The sequence below is a fragment of the Trifolium pratense genome, linkage group LG2, assembly GCF_020283565.1.
Source record: "Trifolium pratense cultivar HEN17-A07 linkage group LG2, ARS_RC_1.1, whole genome shotgun sequence".
NCBI classification, from domain to species: Eukaryota; Viridiplantae; Streptophyta; class Magnoliopsida; order Fabales; family Fabaceae; genus Trifolium; species Trifolium pratense.
In genome coordinates, this window is record NC_060060.1 from 72,253,679 (window position 1) to 72,279,913 (window position 26,235).

The window sequence follows — 26,235 nt, forward strand, 5'->3', positions numbered from 1 at the left end:
TTAATGGAATTTCAGGATTTTGCATGTTTGGATTCTTGAATCTAAAACTTGTTTTTACTAGTGAGACAATTTTGTTTTTTAAATCGTTTACGTTGTTTCAGATATAGATGCTCCACATGATTCTCCCATTGATATGAAGTCGGACATTACATCTAAAGTTGTGGATCCTCCCATTGATGCAAAGCCAAACATTGCATCTAAAGTTATGGATCCTCCTGTTGATGCGAGATTGTAGCAATCTCATCAACGTATGAGATGATTCATAATTTTAGGTGCAAGACCTCACATCAGTGGGAGATTCATGAGGAACATCCGTATCTGAAACAACATAAACAACTTAAGAAAAAAGAATTATTGTCTTGGTAAAAATAGGTTTTAGATTCTAGAATTTAAACGTGTAAAATCCTTATATACGAGGCATTTTTGAAAATTTTGATGGGACAAGTGGTTAAAACCAATATTGCTCGGGTTTTCAGCCACAAATTGTCGTTGTCTAGTTACTTATTGCCTAATGTATGACTAACTTGTTAACCTAACCAACTGTCTACTTATTATGTAACTGCTTGGAAGCTGAGGAAGTATCTCCGATATTTATCAACAATAAGCCCTTAAAATGCAAAATGTAAGAGGAAAATTAAATTAAAAATAAGGTGTAAAAGAAAATACAATTGGTAGCTTTGTGGATGGAATTTCCGTCAACTAGGTCCACCCTTTTTCAACTTTCATTTTTAGTATCACTTTAGTCAAAAAAATTAAGAAGCTAGTCAAAAAGAAGAATCATAATAATACATTCACTTTAATGAGTATCCAAAGTTTGTGAGTAACATTATATCAACAAAAGATAAAGTTTGTAAGTAACATTATTAACTTCATATACTTCACAACATTAAAAACAAAACCATTGTTACATGCCAAATCCAACCAAATATATAAGGTGGATGAAAAAACTTGATATAACAAACATTAAACTTTTGAAAAAAAGTAATACTAATTAATCATACTTGTATGATTATGTTTCAATTTCAAACCTTGAGTACTTGATTGAACCAATGGATATGTCAATCTCTATTAAATTTTCTTCCTCATACATTTCATTAAATTCTGCTAAGAATTCCATCAAACTTTGCTGGTTGAACTCTTGTTTATGTTGATCCATCAAGTGTCCACTTGGAAGTGAAATTTCTATGAGACTTTCTTCATCAGAAATTGATCCATCTAAGTCAGAAAAGTATGAGTCATAATTAGCAACACCAATATTATCACTACCTTGTTCTTCTTTCTTTTCCATATCTTCAATCATAGTTTCATTCATGAGCATTGGAGTTTCTTTAGGAAAAGTTTCACATTCATGTGAACTCTTCTCCATAGAAGTTAAAACATTTTCTTCAACTGATTTGTGTTTCCATATGTAGAGAATAGTAGACAAAAAAACTACTAGAGATGAGAAGAAGAGTGAGAGAAAATCAAATCCAACAAGTTTGTAAGATGAAAAAAGTAGGATTAGAGCAAAAGGAGAAGCCATCAATGACCATGAAGATGTAATCCTCAATAAGCAAAAGCAAGAGAGCATTTGATATGCTACTTTGCTTTCCCACCCCATCAATTTCAAAAAGGCTATAATAGTACAAAAGTGTTGTCAAAAGAAAAAAAAAGCAGATTAAAATAATATTACTTATATGTTAGTTAGATAGGTAGAAATGAACATCCGACATCATATACTATAAAATATAACATAATAGTATCTATGTAGTACGTACACTTTATCAGATCAAAGATGTGTATGATTTCGGACACCGACTACATGTTACATTCAATATTAGTTCCATTTTTTCAAAATATTATAAATGTCTAGTGTTTGATAGTTGATGTAACTAGTTTAAGGTAAATCAAGGTGACAAGTGATAGGTGATAATATGCTACTTTGATTTGGATTGTATATAAAGGTTTTGAAGAATAAGAATATTCTTTTATATTCTTTAGTGTTGAAGTGAATATGTTGTTGATATGTGTGTGAAAATGAAAAACATAATGTTGGAATTTGCCTTTAAATTGAAGTAGAAAACTGGTTTTTTCGCCCCAGGCGAAAAAATGGTGCCTCAGGTGAAAATTTCAGTAGAGTAGGAGGTGACTTGCTGTTTTTCCGCCCTGAGCGAAAATTCCTGTGCCCCGGGCAAAAATTACGCAGTAATATATATTTGTCACGTTTTCTGATATTTGTAAGAGGATTTTAGGGTTTCTAAAGCCAACAAACAAACTAGGGTTAAAAGAGATCATCTTGGGAAGACTCTAGGGTTGGGGGAATCATTCTATCATCTTGGGAAACACTTTCATATTGAATTTCTTGGTCACGGGAAGAAATTCGGGCTTAGGGTAGAATTAGGATCAAGGCTAATTCTTGTAACTCTATTGTGAGATTTCATTGTAATCAAGAACATCATTTGATAGTGGATCAGAGAGCTGCTCTCTCCCCCAGAGTAGATCACATTGACTGAACTAGGTAAACAATTCTATTGTGTTCCTTTTCTTTATCGCTTTATCTTTTGATTTGTGATTATTATTGCTAATCTCATTATTTGATTGCTTAATCGTTATTTGCTCCACACATCAAGTATTTTATTGATGTGATTCAATCCAAATTCACAACAATTGGCTCCCACCGTGGGGCAATCGGAACAATTTTGAAGTGAGCACCATGGGTTCAAAATGGGTTATCGAAGGACTTTCCGGAGACAATTTGGAATTGTGGAAAGTGACGATAGGAGCAATAACAATTTTAATGTCTGAGATGATGGATAAAACATGGCGTGTTGTTATCCGGTGCCTCAAAGGTAAAAAGCTAATGGAGATTGCGATGAAGATCAGCCTGGAGAGGCGGTGGAATAATACTCAACATCATCCTGGAGAGGCGGTGGTTAGAATACTCAACATCGGCCTGGAGAGGCAGTAGTAAGAATACTCAACATCAGTCTGGAGAGGCAGTAATAATAATACTCAGTTACAAGGTGGAAGACATAGTGGATATACCGGTTTGAGGCTTTGGTGGAGGAATCTCGGTTTGAGGTGGAGGTACACCAATGTGGTATAGCTAGGGAGGTCTTGTGTGGAAGCAACAGTGATCAGGCTTGGTAACTTGTTAGACTGCTGGAGGTAATTGGACACAAGGAGAGTTTGAGGTTGCAGCTTGTGAAACCACCTAAAATTTCCAAGGTTGGTTGGAGGCAAGCATATCTTCAAGAGTACGAAAAGCTACAATCCGGGGTTTGAAGAGGGTATGGTGTAACTTGTGGATTGTCATAAAAATCCAAGGGCAATTGCAGGCAAGCAATTTTTCGGGAGTATGGAGAGGTAGACTCCGGGGTCCGAAGAGGAGTGGTGAAATCTTGCGTGGAAGCATGATAGTTGGTGGGAAGTTGGCATCACCATCAATTTAAAGGCAAAGTGGAGATTGTTGGAATTTGCCTTTAAATTGAAGCAGAAAACTGGTTTTTTCGCCCCAGGCGAAAAAATGGTGCCTCGGGCGAAATTTCAGCAAAGCAGCAGCCGACTTGCTGTTTTTCCGTCCCGGGCGAAAATTTATGTGCCCCGGGCGAAAATTACGCAGTAATATATATTTGTCACATTTTCTGATATTTGTAAGAGGATTTTTAGAGTTTCTAAAGCCAACAAACAGACTAGAGTTGAAATAGATCATCTTGGGAAGACTCTAGGGTTGGGGGAATCATTATATCATCTTGGGAAACACTTTCATATTGAATTTCTTGGTCACGGGAAGAAATTCGGGCTTAGGGTAGAATTAGGATCAAGGCTAATTCTTGTAACTCTATTGTGAGATTTCATTGTAATCAAGAACATCATTTGATAGTAGATCGGAGAGCTGCTCTCTCCCCCATAGTAGGTCACATTGACTGAACTGGGTAAACAATTCTATTGTGTTCCTTTTCTTTATCGCTTTATCTTTTGATTTGTGATTATTATTGCTAATCTCATTATTTGATTGCTTAATCGTTATTTGCTCCACACATCAAGTATTTTATTGGTGTGATTCAATCCGAATTCACAACAATAGTACATGTACTAGTAGTTTAGTAGCAGTAACTACTAAATTAGCAACATGCTATATATAGAATGATTCAAGAAAGAAAAACAGTTTTCAAGTCCTAAAAAATGTGGCTTTGTTTGAATTAACAATTTGGTGCCAATAGGGTGTAAATGATTAACGTGAAAAACTCATCAAAAACCCTAACTTACCAGCATTTTAGTTAGAAAATAAGAGAAGCCATGTGCAAGCATATGAGATCAACACATGGCACTTGCACACTTCCAATTTCAAAAGGACTATTATAAGGTACACTTGAAGGGTCATTGGCTATTTTGATCATGTGTGTATTTTTTTTAACTTAGCCCAATGTTAATGTTAATTTGCTCTTTCTATTAGAGGAATTTGTCTCTTTAAAGGGCACCAAAGGAACAACTTTCCTGCATAAACTAAATGGGTTGCCAATACCAATCGATAGTTGGTTTAATGATAATTGACGCTAAACTTAATAGAGAGGATTACGGTTCGATCCTCCGCAACTGCGATTGGAATGAGGCTGGAACCACTTGATTTCAGAACTGACTCCTGAACTAGATTAGGTGATCCAGTAGGTCAGATACTGATGGTTAAAACAAAAACAAATAAAAAATAAACGAGATTTCCAATAAACTGTTAATTTAAAATACCATTATTTAATGTCATTAACTATTTTATTCTCATAAATAAGTTTTCTAGAGGGGCAATTTAAAATATGAGTATTTTTTATTATTGTTTTGAATATATTAAATAAGATTAACTTTTTTTTTTAAGGTAAATATTTTCATAGAAAACTAGCATCATATATAAGAAAGTTATAATACTCTTGAATTTCCTCAAAATTTGTTTTTGCTTAAAAACACCAAATCTCTTACAAGTTAGGCTAATTCATCTGTGTAACTTATCACTTGTTCTTTCTTAATAAGGGAGCTATACATTTTTATATGGCATTATCTTATCTGTATAATATTTTTCCTTTTGCTTTAGCATTGGACCACTTATGAGCTCGAAGTGTGCTTTACATATTGCATTGGGTCAGAGGCCAGGCACCACCAGCCCTAAATGAAACCTGTCACAGCTCTAGCCCCACTATATTTTTTGAAGATCATAATCATTACAGATCATAATATTCAACTATCTAGAAATAAGAATATATATATTTTGTTTTTAATCCTCAAATTTTTAGGAGAAGAAAGCTTTTAAAATTAGGTCGTTTAAATAAATAGGGATGGTCTAAGGGTTAAGCAACTCAAGGATTTTAGTTCTCAAATTATTTGACGCCAAATGAGTGTAGAAAACTTTTATAAATGAAACAATATTGATTTGAGATCCAAAAAACGTGAAAAATTGTGAGATTTTGAGAGATTGAGTGTCGAAGAAGTGAAAATAAAAAAGTTGCAAGCTAATATAAATTCACCAATTTCATAAATTATGTACCAGGACCATTTTACAAGTTATTTAACAAAACTATTTCAGAAATTATCTTCTAGAACCTTCTTTATTTATAAATTACATAAAATATTGTCAAGAGGTAAAATTAAATTTTAGAGGAATCAAAGACTAATGTGATTGCGAGGAGCTAGCCTAAATAGCAAAATTACCAAAGTAATAATGATGAGTGTGCTGTGCTCAATCCTTCCAATCTTCTGCAACAACTTTGCCCAAAGTAGATGGTTTTTATGATGAGGGACATATGGAGCCAATTTCATAATAGATTTGACAATATTATATTACCAATAAGGTGATGCTTAAGCTTATAAAAAAGAAATAAGGTGATGCTAAATACACAATATGCAATATATGGAATTTCGTTCTAGTGTTATATGGCGTGTGTCACTATGATCTCATGATTAAAAAAATAATAATGAGCTATAAAAATCAAGAAAGCTACTATGTTTGGTCTAAGTGACGAGGAGTTTAGATAGGATCATGAGAAATCCTAGGTGATTTTCATTGGCTCTAATGTAAACTAAAAGAAAAGTCAAGAAATGAATATATATACCGTGTAAAGTTGATTTGCTTAGTTGTCATAATAGAGTTTACGTCATATATATCTTTGATATTGAGAATTTTATTTTTAGTCTAGAAATTTAAGTGTGATGGATATTAATTAAAGAAAAAAATTATTTATTTTCAATTAAAAAATCTATTTTTTTGTTACAAATTAAAAAATCTACTTTAAATATTAGACAATTCAATTTTTTTTTCATGAATTAATTATGACTATAGTCATGCATTTCAATATTAAATATTGTTGGTTGAAATTATAGATGTCAAAAAGTCCTAATTTTTTCAACAAATAGTACCAACAACTAAGACATATTGTTGGAAACACACGAGTACTAAAAAAAATTATTTTTCTAAAGTACTCCCTCAATTCCCTACTATAAGCGAAAATACACTTGTAGAATAATCGGTAAAGAAGCCGATCACGAATAAAATTGTACAAAAATGGCCTTATAACCATTACAGAATAGAGAAAAAGACATTATGCTTGAGGTTGCACAACTCCTTTTTCAATGAGCATGTCATAAATTCTGTCAATCTTGCTTGGAGAGAACTTGAACAGTGGATATGCATCAGATTTCTTGGTTACATTGCCTTTTGCAATTTCTTGTTGCATGGTTTGACTTATGTGGAGGTAGTGTGTCGGTAGTAATCTGCTCTCGTTACAAAGCTTTATCTCCTGCACGTTAATCAATGTCATAGAACCAATCAGATACAACGCTTCCCCGAACCCGAACACCGATAAAAGTGAGGACAGCCCAATGCAAAAACACCCACCATTGTAAGGTGTAGGGAGGGTCAGATGTATATAGCAACATAAAAAGAAAACCAAAGCGAATATAGAAATAGCAACATAAAAAGACAAATAAAGTGCTAAAAATACAAGGGAGAAAAATTTCTCACTGATTCAGATAGTAATTCAGCCCCGTCAAAATCACTAATATCCCATTCTTCTAGCGACCTTGTGATAGCTTGCATGGCCGCCGGTGCATCCTTGATACCAGGAAATGATGCTGTAGTGCCCTTATGGATCCCGTGTGGGCTACTACCAAGCTCTACTTTGGGAAAATTTGGCCTCTGTGAAGTCTTACCACTAGTTCCAATCTGACCACTATCTTTATTGTCACCTTGTTCAGCTTCATTTGCCCTCTTTTGTTCAACAAATTGATATGCATCAGCAGCAGTTACACAGCCAGCAATCCGAGCTTCCTGCAAGATAATTACAAATGGAAATGACATCATATCAGCACACTTTGACAGATGTGACTATAATCGGTATAATTTGACCAAGGCAAGAATTCAAGAAGCCGCTCCAACTAGGGGTCGGTCATGTGCAGAAAGCATCTCTTGCTTTGAAAACCAACATAGTTTCCTCGTTAACTAATCAAAACTTGTATACTAGAGGCACATTAACAACCTACCACCATCGCCACCACCACTCAGTGGCACGATTGGTAAAACGAAAACCGGATCACACAGCGGGCAGAACCCAAACCAGGCTCGAGGTCCTCTATTTCGGTAAATCAAACTATGAGTGGACTATGTAACTAAGGGGGAGTTGTAGTAACTCAACATTTTTCTATGGGGAATTCCATGGGACATAGGGCTGTTTGTTATAAATTTTTTAAAAATAAATTCTTATAGTGTAAAATAATTTTGTGTAAAAAAAATTACAAAGAATTTTTTTATAAAAGCTTCAAGTGAAAATTTGGTTTGAATAGTTACTTAAAATGTTATTTTAGGTATTTGATTATTTTATTGAAAAAAAAATTGGATATCAAAATTTCGAAAAATCATTTAATTTTGAAGCTATTTCAAATAGATTTTCATAAAAAACATTTTTGAAATACAACTTTTTGAAAAAATTGTGATTTTGACTATGTTTTGATCTTCAATAACGTGTGTTTATGTTATATGATGTCAAAAAAGGTGTTTCAATTTAGAAAAAACTAATATAAAAAAACTTGTAATATTTTGAAAAATGGTTTTAGAAAATCTATTTAAAAAAATACAAAGAAAAAATCCATTTTTTTAAAGCTGAAACAAACAGGCCCATAGTGAAGTCAAGCAAAAGCCTGGTCAAATGTAACCTACTATTTTTCAGTTTCGAGGTGGGGTGCAAAATCTTTTGAAAGAGTAGATGGAAAGAAGGAACGAAGGTCCCTGTGTCAAGGGCAGGCAGCACTATAGCCCCAGTAGCCCTTTATAAACTAGAGGAAATACCTATAATATATCCGGATAAAGCATGTTGACAGCAGCAGAGTAAATCGTAGATAGAATGTAATACCTGTAAGTCTTTTATTCTTTTGAGAAGCCGGTGTTCTTCAATAATAGTTTTAAGCAACTCCTCATGCTCCTCTTTTGAGTGAAACCGCATAAAGACCTTGTACCGTTGACATATTTCAAGCTCTTCAGGTGAGAGAGATTTCTCAAAAGGATCAGGCGAAAGTAAATTTCTTTCAAGTATAAATTTTTTTCTGTACTTTCGCTCATCTAACCTGCCAAGAAGTTTTGACACTTATACGTCAGATATGGAGGAAGGCAGAATAAAAATGGAATCCAAATATATCATAAAAGATCTAGTATCCAGGATTTTGGCAATACAAGGATAAATATGCTGCTTACAATTCAAAGACATGCTACAGCAACAGAAATGTCATGTTAACTCAGAATCAGGTAATCCCAGGAAAAGCTAAAGAAAGCTACATGATTTTTCTAGGACCACTTCTAGATGGTTAATTTTGTTTTCTTTTATCGGGAAGAAAAATAAACCTTTTTATTTGACCGTAATGTAAATTACCCATACCTTTTTCCATAGATACGGAGCACTTGCAGTTTCGTTTCACGTTCAGCTTCAGTATCAGTGTCCTTAAATTCCATTTCTGCTAAAACTTGCTCAGCATCATTGTCATATTCAATTTCAAACTCACCTCTCTTAGAATTGTACCCACTCAACGCTTTCATAGAAGGCCTATATTCCCCAGATAATTTAGGTTTCTTTTCACCAATGCTCCGACCTACTTGAGTTTCTACCCACAAAATAAAAATTGCAATTGAATGTATTAGTATGTTCTCTAATTTATCAGTTAAGAAAGCATATGACGATGCAAACTATATATTTGAAAGTATGAAGCATTCTAATATTATATAATATAAACTTTACTATTTGTGTCAAGAGCCAAGAGCCAAGTCCCAAGTGCATTAATGTTAGTAGACACCAAATTAAAAAAGTTTGAAGTCTGGAAGAACCAAATAACGCAGAGGAGAGTAGGGGATTGGGACCTAATTTGGTTTATAATAATAACTCAATTGTATATGATCAACAGAATAACATCTCTATTTAGTGATATATGTAGATCTAGTGATTAGTTAGAAGAGTTAGTCGGTTTTTTGGAGGGAAGGAAGGGGAGATGGATTTATACAGGGCATTCAAACATCCTGGAGTGTGTAGTCTGGTGCAGCATTTGCCTTTCTCTGTTCCAGTATTTCCTTTGTATATTCATCCCAGATCTCGTATCACATTGATCAAGATACAAAGACAGAGCAACCTATGGAAGAAACTTCCATTCTTTACCTAAATTCAGGTCCAGTGGAATTGATTCTGCACAACTGCACATGTTCAATTTACAATGGTAATTGTGTCCTTCAAACGTTTTTGATGTCCAATTATCTGTTTTAATTATGTTCTACTACATTGTATTTTTAACCTATTGTTCTATTTCTACAAGTACATAGTTTCCAAACATCTTTCATGCATCACAATACCCATTGTTGGGAGTCTCACATTGGTTGGAATATATGGGAATAATATGTCTGAAAAAGTGTTTATAAGTGTGAGACATCTTTCATCTTACAAGCTGATTTTATGGGTTGTTTAGGTACAACCTAAATTCTAAGATGATATCATAACCTGAGGTATGACACTAACCTACACGTATTAGGCTACTCGTTATAGGGTTACGCGCTACATGTTCAGTCTTGGATGTGAGGGGTGTGTGTTGAGAGTCTCACGTTGAATGTGATATGGTCTAAAAAAGTGTTTTTAAGTAGGGTCAGGCCATTGCTTAAAACCCAGTAATTCATGAAAAATAAATAAAAAGAAATTGACTGCTATTTTGTTTGAGAAAAGAACCAGCGGGGACTTGAGTCCATGGCATGTGTTAGAAATGGAGAATGGATGTAATAAATAGCTGAGATCCTAAAAAAACATATAACAGGAGTAGGGTTGATTTACCTTTTTAACAAATTAGGTAAGATTTACATCTTAGATCCAGTTTGAGGACAGTGTATAGAAGTGTATTATGAAAATGTTTAACATGTGAGGGTAATTATGTCCTTTGCACTACTTTGTATTGCATTGTACTTGCTTAAGAGCATATACATTCCTTGTTGTATGTTGTATTTAGAAGAGAGGAAATATATTCCTCATTCAAAGAATCTCTATAGTTAAGGAAATCTCTAAACTAAAGATTGTAGGATCAGCTTTGTGAAAGATCTCAAATCTCAATATTAACAAAGTTAAGTGTGTGTATAAGATTTTCTTATCCCAGTCTGTTCAGGAATAAATTCCACAGGCAATCATAGTAAACCCTTATCAGTTATGTTAAAGATTTTCCAAACATTAATTTGATCAATGAAAGATCAGTGTCATTGATAGATGTCCATTTGTCCTACTATAATCAGAAGAGTATCTCTCACGGAAAAAATTAATGTATAATTTTCAAGAACAAAATTAATGTTCTGAAATTCTCAAGAAACAAAACAGAGAATTAGTTGTTCAAATTCAAAATTCCCAAACTAGCTAATTTTTACATTACTGTCAAAAGCAGCAAACTGGTCAATAGAAATTCCTCCTTCAACCACAAAATAAGGGGCGGTTACTTTCATTTGATACTAAGAAAACATACCTTCCACCTTAACTCCATCAATATTCTGGCTCACATTGGAAGCCTTCTTGATTGTACTTGAAACAGCTTTTTTACCGCATGCTGAATTCATATCACCTATAAAAATTATACACATTGACATAAAATGTCACTACAAAATGGTTAAAAAAAAAAAAGACTTTTCTCAAGCTATAGATTGTACCTGAAGTTAGCCTGGACATTGCTTGATTAGTGGTTTCTTCCTTCTTAGATTCTTCAGAGCTGAGATGTTGCACAAAAGGATTAGCAGTCATAGACAAACAAATTAAAATAATCAGAGTAAATTGGTTAGGTGTACTTTATTCCATCAGAAAAGAGAGTTTCTTCTTTCAGAGTCAGCTCTGCATTTGGAGGAAATTCTGCATGAAAAAAATAACATCCATGAAACTTGACATTGTAAAATGCAGCCAAAAAATTGGGGAGTACAGCATGCATTCACCCCAACACTTAAAAATAAGACAGACATGGATTATAGATGATCCAGAGAAAAAGGACCAGTAAAACAAGCACAAGTTAGTAATTTTTGCTCAGATTTTATAAACACCGTGAATCCATGAGATTTGCTTTTCAGCATTAACAAAAGAGAGTGATAACATTTAAATGACTGCATAGGCACAAATGTTGAAATATTAAATTTATTCTTTTCTGAAAGCGCTAAAAACAATATTTTGTTCATGGCAAGTAAAAACAATGTATTCAAGATAGCCTTCCACATCGACAATATATAGTAGCGTGTGGAAAATACACACTGCATTCTTTATCAGCAATTGAACATATCAACTTCTAAGTTTCTCCCTTTAATAACCAAACTTACCCGAAACTGGGCCCAGATTCTGTCGGTGAAACTACATTAGAGAATAACCTATCTCTATGCATGACAGACATAAATCTCTTTTATAATTATTGTGGTAAGTAAACAATTCACCTTGTGCAAGACATTGGAATAAAGTGGCTCAAGTTGTTGGACATTCATATGCTAATTGGGCAGCTTCACCTATTAATACAAGATCTACTTACGGGTATAGCATAATCATTTGGAGATAACTTAATATCTTGGAAAAGTAAGAAAAGGGATGTTTTATCAAGGCCACACGCTAACAAGGAAAAAAAAAGCCATAGCATTGGCCATTTGTGAGCTCATTTGTCTCAAACAGGTGGAAACGTTACACAGGACTCGCGTGTGTAATAACCAAGCTACCTTACACATTGCCTAGAATTTAATGTTCTGTGAGAGAACTGTACACTTGAGAATTGAGATAGATTTTCATTTCATCAAAGAGAAGATATTATCTGGAGACATAACTACCTAAAATGTCAACTCAAATGACCAGGTCAGCTAGAAGATGTATTCACTAAATCTTGGAGGGATTGTCATATAAGCTACTCATGTAAAAACTTTGGTAGACATGATCTATATGCTCCACTTGGTTACACATGCCTTTGGTTTTTCTTCCTTTACAGGAATAGAATTTATGCAAAATATCCACAAATCGTGATTTAGATCATTAAGAAGCAAACCTTTCTTGACTTGATGTCCCTTTGCCATGGCAAGAAGTTCCTCTTTGTTCTTTCCCTTCACAAGAGACAAATCCTGGGTGCACATACAAACAAAAAAATTACACAATGGATTCAAACATTGGTTGCATGTATGCTATCGATAACAGAGTTGTCAAATAGCCTTACAGGTACAGGAAAACATGGTGAATTCAGATATACAGCGTTATAGTGGTCAATACACTGAGCTTTGCTTTTCGTTCCAACATTGTCTGCAACATCATTCCAATTTCCAAATCCATACATGTCAATGGCCTACAACAAAACAAGTTTGTTATACACAATTTTGATAACAATAAATGAAGTAAAAATGCAAACTAAGAAGAAAGAAGATATAAGAGTTCCCCATACTCAAACCACATACCTCAAGAAGTAACATCTCTTCATCTGCACTCCAATCTGGACATATAAGTGGAAAAGATAGATTATCCTGTAAAAAGAAATATATTTTAAAGCTCAAATTAATACATTGATGTCATCGAAGTTGGAAACTTCATTCATAATGAAATTTTATTGCTTTCAGCTTTAAAAGATACATGTATGATGAAAGTACACAGATGAAGAAAGAGTTGAGAACTTTCATTCAGCCTTTACCTCCTTATGGTAACCGTAAAGGGAAGAAATAGGAAGAAAGTTTGTGCTATGCTTTGAACAGAGTTCAAAAAAACACCCTTCATGAGAGAAGGATGTATAAGCATATCTGATTAAAGCACATGCGACAAGCCAGCAACAGCTTATTCCAACATATTTAGTGAAAAAATATTTTCTAAGGGAAAAGAATTGCTATCATCCCAATGTGATATTTCACAATATTTATAGACTACTAAAGCAAGTACTAATTGTTCTCCAAGTCACTAACAAAGTGGTTTTCATGCAAAAAATTATCGCCATCAAAGGATTTTATACCAATATTTAGTACAGTCTCTAGTATTTAATTCAATCCTGCCTATTCTTCATTTTTGTTTTAGGAAATAAAATTTTATTACAAGGAAAGAAAAGATATAAAAGAATGAAAGCCAAAAACATTCCATCCCAACCACAGTACCGACATCCATATCATATTAAGAATTATGAAATTAAACAATAAGTACAAAAACTTTATACAACAACAACAACCACCAAAGCATTTTCCTACTAGGTGGGATGGTAATCAAAATCGCACGTTAACTTGTGGATTTGTGCAATTCTACAATTCAAAGGTGCCCAATACTGGTTGACTCGGTTGTGGAAACTATTTTTCATTGATTCGGATGAAATTGCAAGTTAACTGGTGGACTCACATAAACTCTTGACTCGCAAGTTTAGCACCAAGTTACAAGTTTGGGTTTTATAAAAAAATTGGCCCAACTTGTGAAACCCTATTTTCTTCTCTTGTTTACAAACGAAATGAGCAGAACGAACGAGAAATAGTCTACAAGTTGCAACCAAAGGCAAAAGTTAAATGCTCGGTCACTCACCGTCAATGCTGATGTTGATCCTTTGTCACCTTGAGCGGAATTTGATGACGATTGTGATGGAGACGATGTCATTGAAGGATTGGTCATTTGAAGAAATAAGCTCTTCTTTTAAAATGTTTAATGAGAAGTGGTAGCAACAAACACTCTTTTATTGGTTAATATTCATGTGGATCCCACAAAACTTGTATGGGATCCATATAATTTTAACCAATAGAAAAGAGTGTCTTGGGATGTGTGTGTTAGAGAGTGTTTTCCTAGCATTATACATGTTTAATTATTAGGAACAAACTTTTTCTTTTAAAATTTGATCATTTATGCAGTTTGATCATATATAGTACTTTGCTTTAGTATGTTGATTTGCTACTTTTTATTATGGAGTTGATTTTTTGTTGTCTTTATGATATTATATAAGTATGTATGTCATGTATAAAAAAATTTGGTATTATTTTAAATATCAAGTAGACTCGTTGTTTACAATCCAAGTTCACCTAAGCAAAACGAGTTTACCTAGAAACTCAAGTTTGGCAACCTTATGGGATCGGGCTACATGGATCAAACAACATCATGTCTAATGATAGACCAATTATAAATCAAAACCTTTTTTAACAGTTTGGTCAATAATTTGGTGGTCTCCCTCCACCCTAGCTATTTAAATCAAGACGTGACTATATGAAAGTAATAGTAATACAATAATTATAAAACAGGAACAACTCAGAAAGGTTTTTATACCATAACCCGATATGGATGATTGCTTTTATGAGGTGTCAACTCAGCACCAACAGAGAAGCACTCTATGCAGAGATCAAAATCTTGACACACAACGCATTTGATGCGAATCTTCCCTGAAATATCTTTGTTGCAGTAATTACAATGATATAGTGATACCTTGCCATCGGTTACTCCCATGCCTACCACATTTAGAAAATGTTATTACAGAAGATGTCAACGGATTTTTTGATTGAAAACAATAATGTATTAATGAAAATCACCTGCAGATGAAGTTTCTAAATTCTCAGCATTTAAAGCAGCCCTTTTTCTCTTGAGTCTAAAAGCAGAAAGCAAAGAAAGAAACAACGTTACAACATATGTGACATACTGACATTAAGCATTCAAGAATAATTTTAATGCATCCAAGGGCATGCTTCAAAACAAAAATCTACTAAAACTTAAAATTCTAGGACAACAAGAAGTACACGTTTCTTTCATAAGCCCACCCACCCTGCTGGAGGAGGAGGGGTGAAGTTTGTTAAATATGAATAAGAAAGAGAACTGATATCATGCAACTATTCACAGGAAGAATATTTCGGATTGAGTTTTTTTTCCCTTATTTTCATCTTCAAACCTGAAAATTTTATCCACTCTAAAACCAACACCAACTAATCCACTCACTTAACACCCCATCCCCCCCACCCCCTTCAAATCTCCTACTCTCTCCGTCCCATATTAAGTGTCATATTAGCAAAAGAAAGGGCATAAAATAAGTGTCACTTTATGTGCATCATTCTCAAGTTCATTATAATTCACTGTGCATTTACAACAATGGTTAACATCCAATGGTTTACAACAATTTTTCTTAATGTGTAAAACAACCTAATATATATGACATTTAATATGGCAGGGAGTTCATACCAGACCACCGTAGTACTCTTTTCTTTTGTATAAAACAAACATAATTGTAAAAGGGGGGGGGGGGGGGGGGGGGGGGGGGGATGGCATAACCATGACAATAACATTAATGAGAGAGAATAGCAGGCTTCATAATAAACACGGTTTCCTAGTCCTGAGTCAACCAATAGAACAGTTAGAAAAAAAGAATAAATAAAATAAAAGTAACTTGGAATAGAAGATAATTTAACCAATGACACAAAATAAAACCATGTATTCTGTATAGCAAGTATAAACACTACTTTCAGCATAAGAGAAGAAGATGGAATCAAGATATCTAAAAGTTCCACTAAGTGTACATTTTGATGGAGGAGTTGAAAGGGAAAGAAAGGAAGGTCACTATTCATGTTAAGAAAACATTCTCATTTAAAAGAAAAATGTCCAAAATAAGAGGAATTAAATGAGTAAATCATATAACCTTTCCATGATTGTCAACTCTCCGGTTAACTTGTAAATCGAGTAAATTCAATGTTTAGGTAGCAAGAACGGGTCAACTGGAACATACTATACATTGGTAAATTCAAATCAACTTGGGTAGACACACGATTTAGGCCACGGGTTAGGGTTTCATTTGATGACTAAAACACAGCCTTCGAGCGTGTTTCATAGGTTCAGTTTGGCCTTTCGATCATAGCCGTCCCAGTAAAACCTTTTCCCTTCTTCAAAACTTCACTTGTTATTTAGACCTTTAACCTATTTTACGATTGAAGCTTAACCCAAGCTCAGACCATTCAGCGAAAAATCTGCCCCTCTTTGAAAATTAACCTGGGGTTCCCTTCGCAAACAAGCTTTTATCCTTCTAGTGAGGACCTATGATCGATAAATTTCTAGCAAAGACCGGCAGAAAGTGCTGCACAATCTCTGATGATTCTACTTCCCTCTTTCAACCTCTCTTAGAACCCACCTATGAACATAGCAAGGAGTTGCAGATTTACTTCCCTCATCTTTTTCATTTTCACCTTTTAATTGGGATCGCCATTTACTATTCTTTGTAATGTGATTTCATTCTTTGGGTTTTATTCTTTTTGTTTCATTATAAAGTCTAAATCTTCATTTAATAGCAAGATTGTGATTTGCTATTTTGTTTTATTACTGAATTGGAAGTTGAATTATTAGTGTTAATGATATTATATTATGTCTAGTGTCTACGTGTCATTTCAAGTTTACGAGTCAAGTCTACGGAATTATAATTTATAATTTTCTCAATTTGGAAAAAGATAAATTACCCCTTCCCATCTCTTCTCCTAAACCCATCACTAAAAGACAATGAGTACCTCGAAGTAATCATGAGCAACAAAAGAGTAAAATACATAAAAACATACCTACGACGAGTTATCAAGTGACAACACACTCTTATGAGAGGTATTAATCTAGTATAAATAATCATAAGTGAATGATCAAAACAAGAATTAAGTAAAACAATGTTGACCGTAGTCAAGATCGATCTCTCTAGCCTTTCGCGCTCTTACAAAAACATACCCTCTTCCTGCTCATATCAAACTAACTAGACCTACTAGTACTCTTCTCTTTTACATAAAAATAAATAAAATTCCTTAGCCTAACAAAATATACATATAAAAAATGGCATAAGCATAACCAGAGAGCAAATCAGATTCCATTGTATACAATAATTCCTAGTCCAGAGTTCAAAATAAATAAATAAATAAATCAGAAAATCATGGGAAAAAATTTGATCATGTTAATTAAAATGAAACCCTTATTCTCATAAGTCATAACAACGTTCAAATTTGATTAACATGTAAAAGTAAGAGACATTTGGGGATTAATTCATTTGATTAATAACGGTAACACTACAATGTGTGTATATAATAATTTGCTTTGATGCTAAGTTTCATTGGATGTGGAAGCAGAAAGAGTAAAATTGAAGTAGAAGCTGAGAAGTGCATAGAGAAAGAAGAAAAAGAAACCTGTGGTTGGGGTCATCATCGGCGGAGCGTGAAGCGGTTCGGCAACGACCCATTTCTCACCAGTAATTCATTCAGCGCAGCTCAGTTTGTTGCTTTGCTCTCTCTCAATCAACCACGTTACTTTTACTTATATATATATATACCAGCTCCACTCCGAGTTACTACTCCTTTTTTATTTTTATTTTTTTGGTTGTAAGTTTCGGTTAATGACTTTTCTTCGAGATAAATTGTTCGAATAAATTGTTCTCAAGAATGTGAGTTTGATATTTGATGGAAATAAATTATTAATTATAATTTAGGCAAAATTACACTAAAGATCTTTTATCTTATTTTTTTGTAACACTTTGGTTCTTTATCTTTTTTTTGTAACACTTTGATCCTTTATCTTTTATTTGTAACATTTTAGTCCTTTATTTTTTTTATTTGTAACACTTTAGTCCCTTTTTTTGTAACAGTTTGGTCCTTTATCTTTTTTTATTTGTAACATTTTGGTCTTTATTTTTTATAAATAAATAAGATAAGGACCAAAGTGTTACAAAAAAAAAAAGATAAAGGACCAAATTGTTACAAAAAAAAGATAAAGAATCAAAGTATTACAAAAAATAAGATAAAGGACCTGTAGTGTAATTTTGCCCATAATTTATTTATTTTGTAATCGAACTTTGAATTACATACTTATTTTTTCAAAAATCAGAGAGTTAATACTAAATATTTCAAAAAAAAAAATTAATGATTTTGAAATATATGTCACGTAAAGTGCTATTGAGTTTCACTAAATTAGAGTGAGTCTTAGGTCCTGTTTGACTCTACTTATTTTATATTTTTCTATTTGTCCTTAAAAGAACTAAAGAAATAGAAAATTGTATTTGACCTTATTTCTCCTTAAAAGAATTAGAGAAATAAAGTAAAGAAGTGGAAAATAAGAAGTTGGGTCAAACAATTTTTTACTTATTTATTGTTTTTAAGGAGAAGAAAAAAAAGTGAAAAATAATTAACACCAAACGAGGCCTTAGAAAGATTTTTTAAAAGAGAATTCTCCTATCCTTTTTTTTCAAGTCGACTGAGTACTCCTCTTTTGTTTTATTTATAGTTAAATATTTTTTTTGGTTCTTATAAATTATCAAATTTTTGTTTTGGTCCAATGAAAAAAATTTACTTGTGTTTGCTCCCTGCAAAATTATTATGCACGTAGTTTTTTATACGATTTATGCACGTAGTTTTTGTCACTATTGTTAAACCAATGTCTATTTTTTAATGATTGTTTTAAAGACATGTTTAGAATACTATAAAAAGTTTCTTGAATAAAAACACCAAAATTTAATTTATAAGTCAAAATTGTTGTTACTTTTAACGTTATCTTTTGAAATTCAAAAGATACATATTTAGTTCTTCTCATTTTAAAAATTCTAAAATTTTGTAAAGAGACTATTTATATGACCGAAAAAATTATTCAAAGTTTAAGGATAATTAATCAATTTTGAAAAATAGCAGGGACCAAAATTATATGCATAAAAATTTTATAGGGACTAAAACACGCAACTTTTTTTATAGGAACAAAAAATAAAATTTCATAATTTTATAGGGACAAAACAAATATTTAACTCTCTGTTTAATCATTCGGATTTTCTCACCTAGGAATTGGTATAGTTGAGCGTTTTGCAAGTTCTAACTTTACTCCGTCAAAAGATTTAACTTTAAATCTAACATGTTGCATGTTATAGACTTATTTTTTAGGTATGAGTTCAATATTTCAATAATAATGTTAAGGGTCATGATAAACAGTGGTCTCGAGCCACTTGTTAATTATATAAAAAAGGGTCATGCTAACCGGTGCCCCCGGGGCACTAGTTAAGGAAACCAAAATTAGAAAGTTTTGAAAAGAAAATAACACTTTTTAAACTTTCGAGAAATTGACTGCACAAACTCCAATGCCAAATTACTATTTTTGCATCCTTAACTAGTGCACCGGGGGCACTGTTTAGCATTTTCCTATAAAAAATAGTTATAAAAGATAAAATTAATGTCGTTGAGTTCACTTTTTACACCTTCAATATATTAAATGCACAAATTTCAAAATAGATTTTCTTATTTATATGTTTAAATAGTGTCTCACGCTATTAGACCATCTCCAATGGTGAGTACCTATTTTTTAAGAATCAGTACTTAATAGGTACTTCCATTGGAGCAAAATGCAAATGAATATCTAATAGGTACTAGTTCTCAAATAAGCATTGATACCTATCATATTTTGGTGGGACCCATTTATAAAGATATATAGTTATTAGTGATATGTGTTATTGATGGGACCCCTTTAGAACTTTTTAAAAGATGTTGGGTTGGAGAGATTTAGTGCTTATTAGGCACTACTATTAAAAAATAATAAATAAGTGATGTTTACACGTGTGACTCATTTAGGTACCAAAAAATGAAGAGCTTCATTGTAGATGCTCTTATCATTTTTCTAATGTTAAGAAATAAGAACCAAATCGATAGTAAGTTATTAAATATAACTTGACAAAGGTTGTATTTAATTGGCCTTGTGACAACTTGTAACGACATTAGGAAACAATAGTTAATCAAACATTATCAGAGTTCAGAGTTCATGTTGGTCTGGGAATTTGTAAATACCTCGGATTGCGGTCTATTATTGGAAGAAGTAAGAACACGACGTTTAAGACTACAAGAGTCGTGATATTTTTTTACAAAGGAGCTAATGAAAATCGCCAAACCTATGACTTCATATATACTATTCAAATCGCTCATCACCAGACCAAATCTAATTGCTTTTACAAGAATCGTGGTTTGTTACTTTTAAAAAGTATGGTCGATAGGCGCTAAAATTTCTAATATTCTAAACATTGGTCCACAATGGACCACTTATAAAGATGATTCACCGTAACACTAGCGGATAAACATACTTTTAATATCACTAGCGTAAAATTTTTAATATTTTAAACATAACTCAATTAGTAGGGACATTGCATATAATAATAATATTTCGGACCAGCGTTCGAACCGTGATACTCCACTTATTCACCTCAAAAAGTAAATTTCTGACCACTAGACTACTTGATAAAAAAAAAATAGCAACTAATTTTTCCTTCAAAAAACATATAGCTGTTATTTAAAAATCAAGTTTTTAAAGGAAATAAAAAATCTATTTTTTTTATGTAAAGAAAAAGATATTCTTATAAAAAAGAAATTACCAAAACAAAGGGTGTGTTTGGTAACACAAATAAGCTAGATTATAGCTTATTATATGAACTTATAAGCTTGTTTCAAAAAATTAGGCACTGTTTGGTAAGTTTAATAACCTAGCTTATAGCTTATTGGACTAGCTTATAAGCTTGTTTGATAAAAATGTGAAGTGTTTGGTAACGAGCTTCTCTAACTAGCTTATAGCTTTTTTTGAGATGCTATTTTAAGTAGCGCATGAGCTTATATAGCTTATAGCTTTTTCATTTTATTCTATATTTACCCTTATTAGTTTTATTTAATTATTTTTTTAAAATTATGTAATAACATATACCCACTAACACTTACAAAAAAAAAAAAACTGCACACTAACCATATACTTTTACGTTATTTTGTACTTACAATAGTTAAATTTGCCAAACACTTTAATTTTATTCGACTAGCTTTTCAGCTATAAGCTACCAGCTATCAACTATAAGCTAGTTTTTCAGCTATAAGCTAGAGGTGTTTGGTAACAAGCTTTTTTTTACTAGCTTATAACTTTTTTTCAGATGTTATTTCAAGTAGCGTTTGGGCTTATAGCTTATAGTTTCTACACTTTATTCCATTTTTACCCTTTAATTTAATAACTACTCATTATCAATTATGTCATTTTATATTTATTAACCACTTTAAAAGCTAATTTTACTAAACACTTTGATTACAATTAGCTAACTTTTCAGCTATCGGCTATAAGCTTATTTTTACCAAATACAAGTAACAAACTCCTGTCAAAAAAAATAACAAATTATGTCACATGTCCCAAAATTCCAAAATATCGGCAAATGAGTTTCTTTTTCTTTTTTAATAAAAAATCTTTTTTTTTCTTTGACAGATTTTCTTGATTTGTTTTTTGGGTTACAAGATTTTTTTGATTTTTTTTGGCTTTAATGCAGTTTTGATCCCCCTATTTTGAAAAACCTGAACTTTTGATCCCCCTATTTTAAAACTCAGCACTTTTGATCCCCCTATTTTAGTTTTTTGTTAGTTTTAGTCCCCCACCTCAATTTGGTCAAACTTTTGCTTATGTGTCATGCTCACTGATGACGTGGCATTGTACATGTGGAAAAACAATTTCCTTAGATAGTGTCCCGAGCCCCAATCTTTTGCTTCTTTGATTGCAGTGATGTAAACACGATCATCTTTAAGGAATCCCATTGCAAAACATGCATCTCTATAGGTCAAATATTGTGTGTCACCAATTTTTCTGACATCATCATAGCAAGTTGTCCACATGTACAATGCCACGTCATCAGTGAGCATGACACATTAGCAAAAGTTTGACCAAATTGAGGTGGGGGACTAAAACTAACAAAAAACTAAAATAGGGGGATCAAAAGTGCTGAGTTTTAAAATAGGGGGATCAAAAGTTCAGGTTTTTCAAAATAGGGGGATCAAAACTGCATTAAAGCCATTTTTTTTTTGGGTTACAAGATTTTCTTGATCCTAAAGTTATTGAATAAGAAAATCTCAAGATTTTATACAAACTTTCTTTTTTTCAAGTTTAAGAAATATTTGCCAAAAAAGATTCTCTTCGGATAATAATCAAATTAACATAAAATTAAAACCATCCAATCACATCAATAGTTACAAATTATCTTTGATATCAATTAAAAACAACTCATCACCTCAACTATATAAGAATGGACTATATATGTGTTACTTCATAAACTAACTCTCTCTCTCTCTCATTGATCTTGTGCAAGTATGCGTCCACCAATGAAGAGAATCGATTACAATGTAGGAGACAAAGTAGAAGTGTGTTGCAAAGAAGAAGGGTTTGTTGGATCATATTATGAAGCCACAATTGTTTCATGTCTTGATAATGGAAAGTATGTTGTTCGTTACAAGAACCTTCTTAAAGATGACGAGTCTGGACTTCTTACTGAAGCATTATTTCCAAAGGATCTTCGTCCATTACCGCCACGTGTTCGTAATCCTCCTAAGTTCCAACTCAATCAAAAAGTTGATGTTTTTGATAAAGATGGTTGGTGGGTTGGGGAAATTACAAGCGAGAAGATCCGTATGCAAAAGAGTTATTACTATAACGTGTATTTCGACTATACCAATCAAAACATTTACTACCCTTGTGATCAAATAAGGGTTCATCATGAGTTGTCGTTTAGTGGAGAGTGGATCTTGGAAGCTTAAATCATATCATGATATTTATTCAAGGCTCTTTGTTCTTGTCGCATAATATTGTTATCATGTTAATGTTATGGAATTAGAATATATGGTTTTGTAAGAATCACATTACATTTATAATTTGTAGGCATATTGGCCCTTTATTTTATGTATTTTCAACTATTTGGCAATAATATAACAACTATTTTCTTTTGTTATTTATTGGTGTTTTCTTTTCGCATATATATTTTTTTGGTTGAAAACAGGTTAATCATAACACTGTTATTATTGTGCTTTTCTTTTCATCCCAATATGCAGAATTTGTGTGTTCATTGCATAAAGCCATAAACTAGTTTTCAGTTGCATTAGAAAAATAGGAGCATAAACAAGTCAAGCTGAGAACTTGAAATTTAGATTTGAATAATTTATTTGAACAATCCTTCTTAACTTAATGACAAAATAGAAGTGTGTTCCAGAGCCTAAGCCACTGCCTAACCTTAATGGCAAAAAGAATGTGTTTTAAAATAGTGGTACTTGGCATGATATCATGCAGTTTATAATATATGGCTTACATTGCAATTAAGTCATCAAGCAGCAATAACTGGGGAAGTTTCTATTAAACCATATCCATTCTGCTAGTTCACACCAATAGCCTACATATGATTAAGAAAATGTGAGAAGAATGTCAAAAGGACAATTCCTGCTTCTGAGTAACAAATGCGAGAAGTACCAAACCTCAAAAAACTTGTTGATGTATGAAAAACTCATTTTTATCACGCGGTGTTGACCAGACTCGTCATCATACAACTGTGAAACCATATCCATTCTTTAAATAGTAATACCTTCGAGTTTCTCACAGTTTCTCACAAGCTCTTTCATATGCATGCCAAGGAGGCAGCATACTTAGAAATCTGTCCCCAATTTCAGTAGGTACAATGCCTCGAAAAAATTCACTGCTTCATCAATAATTCATAAGCCACGTCCCTATGATATACAACATCAGTGCTATGTTTAAAGACAAGAATCAAGCTCCAATTAATCTTTTCACAATTAATAACAACAGACTTTTGCGTCACTGCTTCATCAATAATTCATAAGCCACGTCCCTATGATAGTTTTATCAACTACTTTTTTTTATAAAAGTCATCATGGCTCTTCTGAAAGAACCATTGCCAAATTGTCACAATAAACTTTATGAAAGATTACAAACTTGATGCAAAAGATTTTGATGGGTTAGCATAACACCTTTTGGATTCTCGGTAGCAATATCACCAGAGTAGGAATGTCATCAGATTTTATTGCTTCAAACACATAGTGGTTCTCGATTACTTCTGTTTTTGCTAATTAAGATAATGACCAATATATCATCTCCTTTGCAAAATAAATGAACAAATAAAGAAAAGAATGTATAAAAAGAAAAAGAAGAATGAAGCATCAGTCATATCTATCTCAATTCGGAATTTGGGACACAGTTACATTTTTGGCTTCTAAGTGGTCATTCCTATCTAAGATTTGCATTAAGATCGGGACCCATATGCATAAAAAGAGAAAAGAATACGGACACCTCTATGATTAGGTGTGTCATGGTGTCCGACATGTGTCAGATAGCTCATACCGTCGGAAAAAACTCAATTTTTCCTTTTCTTTGACACTCTTTTGACCGGTGTCCGACATGTGTTAGATAGCTTCTCTTTCTCTTTTCTTTCTCTGTTTCTATGCGTTCTGTTTCTGTTTATGTTCTTCTTCTTGTTGTTCTTTGAGTGGTTATGGGTGAAAGTTTGGATGTGGTGTTATGGTGTGGTGGTTTGATGTTGAAGATGGAGGTGAGATTGGGTTGTAGTGATGGTGGAGATGTGTTTTGTTCAACCTTTCAAATTTTACTTCTTTGATTTTTTGGTTGTACTGTTTTCATCTCTTTTTTCTTTTTGGTTATGGACTGAAGATTGTGGTGGTTGTGAAGAGAGATTACAGTGTTTTTTGCTCTGAAATGTTACCTCTACGTATACTAGAAAATTAGGGTTTTAGGTGAATAAAATGACATAAGAGAGCTTCAATTTACAGCAATGGCAAAGGAAAAAGTCAATTAAAAAAAAAGATAGCAAGACTAAATTTCAAAGAAGGAGAGGAGATGCAGGGCAGTTACGAACTTACGACAGTACCAGCAACAACGTGTTGCTCTGTTTTTTTTTTGTCCTTTTTTATTATTATTTTTTATTTTATTAAATAGTCTATTCGTCCTAAAATATAAGGAAAAATTGATCGAAAAAAATTGATGTATTTGGTTAAACATTGGACTAAATACATTCCAATTTTTCCTTATACTTTGGGAAAGAGTGAGTATAAATTAATAATAATAATAATAATAATAATAATAATAATAATAATAATAAAATGAAATAAAAGAAAAAAGGGCGGGGGCGATGCAACACAGATGCTGAGGGTTGGACAAAAAATAGAGTAATGTCTGAACCCAATAAAACCCGCCCAAAAATTAGAGATTTTGGGGTTTATAATGTGTTGCGGGTTAGCGGGTTGAAAAATTCGGTTTGAACTGAGTTGGTATGGGCGAATCCGAGTAGAGGGAATTGGACTGACGGTGCCCGAAACCCACTCGCATGAGTAAATCAAAACGCCGAATCTAAGCTCTTCTCACGTCTCCTTTTCACACTTCCTCACTTCACCTCAAATCTACGAAGACTGAAACAATATGAAATATTTTGAAACTCAAAACTTGATCATTCTTCATCTTGTTTGTCTAACTTCGAGATTTTAATTTTTTTTCTGACTTTTATGTCGATTTATGGTTTCTAAGATTTTCTTTTTGTGTTTGTTTATGATTCTCTTATCTCTGGTTGCATATTTTCTGGATCTAAACTCCAAATTTTGGGTTTGTTATTGTTTTTATTTTTATTTTTATTTTATTTTATTTTTTTTATGTCTAACCGCTTCAAACCGCCCAACAACCCGCTTAAACCGCAAACTCAAGCCCGTGAAAACCTTTTTTCATTTTTTGGACGAATTGGACCTTAGTTTTTGGCTCTGTGGTTTAGATCGGGTGACAACTTTGAGTCCGAACCTGCCCATATCTTTATTTTTTGTTATAATAATAGTAATAATAAAATAATAATAATAATATTAACAATGGTAGAATAATAATAATAGAGAAATAGAAAATATGTAAAAACAAATAAATAAATAAATAAATAAATAAAGGACTATGATGGGATTTAAAGACCTTGCATTCAACACTCTCTTCACTACCAAACATG

At 32.8% G+C, this 26,235-nt stretch overlaps 3 protein-coding genes across 3 annotated transcripts; 1 reads left to right on the forward strand and 2 right to left on the reverse strand.

Moving 5' to 3' along the window:
• Window positions 1–816: 816 nt before the first annotated feature.
• LOC123909163 lies at window positions 817–1,680 on the reverse strand. The gene has a single exon (XM_045959940.1). It carries the CDS (start codon window positions 1,598–1,600, stop codon window positions 1,010–1,012), a length of 591 nt encoding a protein of 196 aa, XP_045815896.1. The 5' UTR covers window positions 1,601–1,680; the 3' UTR covers window positions 817–1,009.
• A 4,735-nt stretch (window positions 1,681–6,415) lies between these two features.
• LOC123908116 (transcriptional adapter ADA2-like) lies at window positions 6,416–17,802 on the reverse strand. Its single transcript, XM_045958653.1, has 13 exons — window positions 17,609–17,802; window positions 15,005–15,060; window positions 14,745–14,923; window positions 12,923–12,988; window positions 12,688–12,813; window positions 12,523–12,595; window positions 11,303–11,363; window positions 11,168–11,226; window positions 10,987–11,082; window positions 8,886–9,108; window positions 8,367–8,577; window positions 6,983–7,288; window positions 6,416–6,758 (listed from the first exon to the last, which is right to left on the reverse strand). The coding sequence occupies exons 1-13, from the start codon at window positions 17,659–17,661 to the stop codon at window positions 6,561–6,563; spliced, it is 1,707 nt and encodes a 568-aa protein (XP_045814609.1). The 5' UTR covers window positions 17,662–17,802; the 3' UTR covers window positions 6,416–6,560.
• A 4,747-nt stretch (window positions 17,803–22,549) lies between these two features.
• On the forward strand, window positions 22,550–23,000 carry LOC123911430 (protein AGENET DOMAIN (AGD)-CONTAINING P1-like). Its single transcript, XM_045962837.1, has one exon. The coding sequence runs from the start codon at window positions 22,550–22,552 to the stop codon at window positions 22,991–22,993; it is 444 nt and encodes a 147-aa protein (XP_045818793.1). The 3' UTR covers window positions 22,994–23,000.
• Window positions 23,001–26,235: the final 3,235 nt, after the last annotated feature.

What these genes read in the sequence shown, in the direction of transcription:
- LOC123909163 (XM_045959940.1), bottom strand. Translation starts at nt 1,600, where the DNA reads ATGGGGTGGGAAAGCAAAGTAGCATATCAAATGCTCTCTTGCTTTTGC.
- LOC123908116 (XM_045958653.1), bottom strand. Translation starts at nt 17,661, where the DNA reads ATGGGTCGTTGCCGAACCGCTTCACGCTCCGCCGATGATGACCCCAAC. An exon ending in AATGTCCAGGCTAACTTCAG is followed by an intron (nt 11,083 to 11,167) that starts GTACAATCTATA and finishes TAATTTTTATAG; the next exon opens with GTGATATGAATTCAGCATGC. An exon ending in TGATGGAGTTAAGGTGGAAG is followed by an intron (nt 9,109 to 10,986) that starts GTATGTTTTCTT and finishes TTTTGTGGGTAG; the next exon opens with AAACTCAAGTAGGTCGGAGC.
- LOC123911430 (XM_045962837.1), top strand. Translation starts at nt 22,550, where the DNA reads ATGCGTCCACCAATGAAGAGAATCGATTACAATGTAGGAGACAAAGTA.